The sequence below is a fragment of the Terrapene carolina genome, unplaced genomic scaffold (assembly GCF_002925995.2).
Source record: "Terrapene carolina triunguis isolate 2854851 unplaced genomic scaffold, T_m_triunguis-2.0 Scaffold629, whole genome shotgun sequence".
Lineage (NCBI taxonomy): Eukaryota > Metazoa > Chordata > Testudines > Emydidae > Terrapene > Terrapene triunguis.
This window is the reverse complement of record NW_020664980.1, coordinates 14,343,208-14,348,286: the sequence shown is the minus strand read 5'-3', so window position 1 is coordinate 14,348,286 and position 5,079 is coordinate 14,343,208. Positions and strand designations below refer to the sequence as shown.

The 5,079-nt window shown below is 51.6% G+C and overlaps 1 protein-coding gene across 1 annotated transcript; it reads left to right on the top strand.

Annotated features, from left to right (window-relative positions):
• Positions 1-316: 316 nt before the first annotated feature.
• LOC112118653 (melatonin receptor type 1A-like) lies at positions 317-4,704 on the top strand. The gene is made up of 2 exons (XM_024217060.1): positions 317-500; positions 3,920-4,704. Exons 1-2 carry the CDS (start codon positions 317-319, stop codon positions 4,702-4,704), a joined length of 969 nt encoding a protein of 322 aa, XP_024072828.1.
• Positions 4,705-5,079: the final 375 nt, after the last annotated feature.

Sequence of the window (5,079 nt, the reverse complement as noted above, 5' to 3'; positions counted from 1 at the left end):
CCACAGCGCCGCTCGCAGAAACTCGTGTGCGCAATTCCGGGTGCCCGAAGCGGTGATCGACCGGGGAATCCCACCTCCCCGCAGGGCCTGCGGACAGGGACAAAGGCGAGATCCTGCCACGCCGGACGCGGGAGCGAGCCACACTTCCAAGGAACTTCTCCGGGAGGGGCCCATGCGCCTCTCCTGGTGCTTTGAGAGGGGCACTGACCCTTGCCTTGGTTGAGCCCTGACCTCTTGGCTCAGGACCACTGGAAATGCTAGTCCTGACTGGCTGAGGACTCTGCGCCGCCCTGAGAGGCAGGTTAGATGACCGAGGATGGAGGAGGAAGGTTCTGGGCTGAAGAACCTGTCTGCTGGCTTGGGAAGGGAGGATGGTCTCTACCCCACCTGGGTGGTGTTCACGCTGGCTGTCATCCTCATCATCACCATCGCTGTGGACATCCTGGGCAACCTCCTGGTGATTGTCTCAGTCTTCAAGAACAAGAACCTGAGAAAAGCAGGTAATGGCCTTGCTGGCAGGGGGGGGGGGGGGTCGTTCTCCAGGCTCCCAGGAGCAGCTCTGCCTCCCTCCGCAGGGCCCAGGAGCAGTAAGCCAGCCTCCTGCCCCGCTAGTGCAGTGACGTGCCCGTGCTAGCAGAATCCACCTTTGTGTCTGTGTGTCCATCCGCATGCGTGCGTGTCTGTCTGTCCGTCCATCTCGGTATGTAAACTTCTCCCACCCAGCACAGCTGGGATTCAAGGCAAATTTCTAGTAGGTGCGGAGTGCCTGGAGTTGGAAAGGCTAGTAAAGCAGGCTACCAAAGCTTAGAGGGGAAAATTCTGTTGGCCATACTGACCCGCGCTTCCTTGCCTGAGATACATTGCACCCGTTGGCTTACAGTCTCAACCAGATCCACAGCCAAGTGACTAGTGATTTTGGCTGCTCAACTTGGGTCATCCTAAAAAAGGGCCCGATTTTTCAGAGGGTGGGTACTCAGTGCTTTCCGAAAGCCCCTTTTAAGAAGTCTCAGCCAGGGCACCCCAAAAACTGGAACACCCCAAATCACTCATCACTTCTGAAAATCTTGACTCAGATTCCACCAGCTGGCTTCAGGGCTCATCAACACCCTCTCTGGGGGAATTCTGGCCTAGTTCCTTGTGGGATTTAGAGTCTTCTTAGGTCAATTAGGGGGTTTGGAGGACCTAAAGCTCCCCCCTCCTAGCCTGTCTGGTGATCTTGTAAGTGCATGGGTAAATGGGACACAAAATGAATGGTAAGAATTGTTCCAGCCTTCACACAGGAGAAAACAGCTATTTTCCATTTGCACAGCCTGATTCTAGCAGGAGCTACTGTTCAGCTGGGATTTAATAATCAGGGGGTTTGGGTTTTTGTCCATCTTTATGCACTAAAAAAGTTACCAGTAACTCTCCGGGTTAGGCTGTTTCTGCTGCAACGAAGTGGAGAATTTTGCTGACCTCACCCTCTGCTTGCAAGCCCCACATAGGTAGAAAGTTTTCTGTCTTCCCTTGCCTATAATAAACCCAGGTTACAAGCCAAGGTCTTGGTCTGTAATAATTAGCCTCCATCTCTGGAAAAGGCCTTCAGTCACTTCAGGTAACAATACTTTGTCCTTCTGCAGCATTGGATCCCGAAGCATTTTACACTAAATCTGACTCTCTGCGCCACTAGGAAATTATTTTAAGGGGGGGGGAAACTGAGGCAGAAAGCTGGAGGCTTATCTTGTCAAGGATGTCTAACTGGAGACAAATTGGGTCTGATTTTCAGTGGTGCTGAGTGTCCAAGAATCCCAAGTGACTTCAGTGGGAGCCAGGCAAATCCCATGCCTCTCAAAAGCAGGCTGTCTTTCTCCCCAGAATTCAGTAACTCAAAGTCAGCGTACCTTTGAAAGCTCAGGTCTAAAAGACAAAGCCAGGAATGGAATCCAGGCGTCCTGACACCTAGTCCTGTTCGGTAACTGCTAGACACTACATTTCTAGTTGTCACCTCCTTATCTTTTAATGGGTTCTCTCCCTTGCCGTGCAGGAACAATGGAATCCTTAGGACATCACAGTCTTTGCAATGGGAGCGGTAACAATGTTATGTATGCTCCAATATGACTGGACGTCGCTGGCATGACCAGGTATACAAGCGTGGAGGGCTCTCACGCCTGGCAGAAGTAGGTCCGTGATGGCCAGGGTTGGGTTCCAGGCTGTGTCCGGGGTTTGATCCCCTGCATCCCAGCATTCTGACTTCACTGCCGGGAAAAGGCAGGAGAGGCTGGGAGAGCAAACAAATAACTTCGATAGGCGTGTGTGCACCTGCATGTCCCTTACCGGGGGGGCACCTAACCGCTGCTTCATTTATGCTACCTAGACTGTCTCTGCCTAACCAAATTCGAAGTCAGTGGCTGGGGATAGCCCGGGTGCGACTGATGCAATCTAACGCCAGGATCAATCCAATCCTACAGAGCCGAGAAATGTCAAAGGCCGTTGAAAAGCACAAAGCCAGAACCAAATCGGTCATCACAGTAGGACTGACTTTAACATGGGTCCCCGGTGTCAAAATCCAGAGCCCATCCCAAGCACCTGAGTATAATCAACTCCCCTGTGCATGGAGTGGCCAATTCCACATCCCTGCTGGAGCAGAGCCGTGGCGAGGGCAACGTAGTGCAGCCAGCTTGAATGGACCCATTGCATTAAACTGAGTGGTTACCATCTGCTTTGGCTTCAGCTGCAAGTGCCACCCAGGAGAACACGTCTCAGTTGTATTGTGTCCCGGGAGAGCAGTGATTTAAACCCCTCGCCTGCTCTTTTCTTTTATTGCAAGCAGGAGAGGGGTCAGGTTGGGTACAGAATATTGCAAGCTCTCTGCCTCTTCTATCACACGGTTCCATCTGACTGGTGTCCTGCAGCCGAGACATTGTATTCTCCAGGCAGCTGAGCTATGCCTTTCACCTACCACCGAATTCCCTACCCCACCCAGTGCACCAGTTCCCTAGAGCTGCTCCAAAGAGAGGGAAAACCCCACCTCTCTCCTGTCACGGTGAGGAAGAAAAAAGATCCCTGCGTGAAAAGACACTGCCGCTGGCTCGGGACTAGTCCTCTTGTGGAAGAGGAGGCGCAGATAGCTCTGGGCAGCATTATCCCCTTTGGGGCTTTAATTCCCAAATCAGCCCAGCAGAGAGCAAGCACACGATTGTGGACCAAAGAACTGCAAAGCACCCATTGGGCTTTCCTTGCCCAAGTGATAGATATGCAACTCAAATTTGGCCCAGTGGTTAGGGCCTGACCCCGCGGGAGACCCAGGTTCGATGCCTGGCTCCACCACAGACACTCTGTGCGATTTTGGGCCAGTCAATCACAGCCCAATTTTCAAAAGTGGGTTTCACTTTAGAAAACAAATCTAGCCACTAGCTCGTCTGTTCCTCAGCTCCCCCTCTGTACTAATAGCACTGCCCTGCCTCCCAAGGGTGTATGAGGATAATATATTAGATGGATGGTCAATGTTATTTGAATTCTGGTAGCACCTAAAGGCAATCAAGGCCCCGTTGTGCTAGGTGCTGTACAAAATGAACAAAACAGACAGTGTCTGCCCCAGGGAGCTAAAAATCTGAGATTGTGACAAGATGCAACAAGGGGATAAACAGACAAATGGGTGGGGGTACAAGGTAGCGATGAAAGGAAGCAGGCGTGGTAGTTAAAGTGGTAATAAGTTAAGCTACTCTGTAGATGATGCATGAGCCAGAACAGAATCCAGCTCTCAGAGCCATCCCTGCCGTGCAAAGAGAAGTAAAAAGACAGTACGGCAAGCAGGTGTCATTTGAAGTTGGCACAGGAAGCTGATCTGTTTAGCAAGGAGAAGGCGTTTTCCTGGCTGCTGCTGCATTCCGATCATAGGTTCTAACTGTTATTTTTGTTTTTGTTTTGTTACCCTCCCCAGGCAATGCCTTTGTGGTGAGCTTGGCCATTGCAGACTTACTAGTGGCTTTTTACCCTTATCCCCTGGTCCTGATGGCTATTTTCCATGACGGCTGGGTGATGGGGTACCTCCATTGCCAGGTCAGCGGCTTCCTGATGGGCATCAGCGTTATCGGCTCCATCTTCAACATCACTGGCATCGCCATTAACCGCTACTGCTACATCTGCCACAGCCTGAAGTACGACAAGCTTTTCTCGGGCACCAACACCGTGTGCTACGTGGGGCTGGTTTGGGCACTCACCTTGCTGGCCATCATGCCGAACCTCTTTGTGGAGTCCCTGCAGTACGACCCGCGGGTGTATTCCTGCACCTTTGCCCAGTCTGTCAGCGCCCTCTACACCATCGCCGTGGTGGTCATCCATTTCTTCCTCCCCATCACCATAGTCAGCTACTGCTACCTGCGGATTTGGGTGCTGGTCATCCAGGTGCGCCGCAGGGTCAAGCCGGACACGCAGCCCAAAATCAAGTCCCATGATTTCTGGAACTTCCTGACCATGTTCATGGTCTTTGTGCTCTTCGCTGTGTGCTGGGCGCCGTTAAACTTCATCGGCTTCGCGGTGGCGGTCCAGCCCACACTGGGTTCCTTGATACCTGAGTGGCTCTTCACGGCCAGCTACTTCTTGGCCTACTTCAACAGCTGTCTGAACGCTGTGGTTTATGGGGCGATGAACAATAACTTTAGGAAAGAGTACAAGAGAATCATACTGACTGTGTTGCAACTGGCTTACAGGGCTGATGGAGACTAGCACCCATGTACTGAGCCAGAAGGGAGGAGGTTTTACCATAGTCACACTGATCCCCTGCTCCACTTTTAAGTGAAGTGCAAAGAATGCAGCCAAAACAGCGAGAGGTCGGCAGAGGACACAGCTCAATATATAAGCTGTCTGCAACAAGAACAGTGCAGCCCACCTTGTTCTGCAACATACTATCCTTTTTAGAATGCAATGAGGTTTGAAAACGGCCTCTCCTCGCTTAATTGCCCTGGCATAGTCTCCCCAGCCTCAGTCAGATAGGTATGCTGGAAACAGCTAGGGCCAAGTGATTCCTAGCAAATTTATTCAGTGAACTATCCACAAACATCTCAGCATTTTCTCTAATTTCTCCATGATTCGCCAGATAAT

What these genes read in the sequence shown, in the direction of transcription:
- LOC112118653 (XM_024217060.1), top strand. Translation starts at nt 317, where the DNA reads ATGGAGGAGGAAGGTTCTGGGCTGAAGAACCTGTCTGCTGGCTTGGGA. An exon ending in CAAGAACCTGAGAAAAGCAG is followed by an intron (nt 501 to 3,919) that starts GTAATGGCCTTG and finishes TACCCTCCCCAG; the next exon opens with GCAATGCCTTTGTGGTGAGC.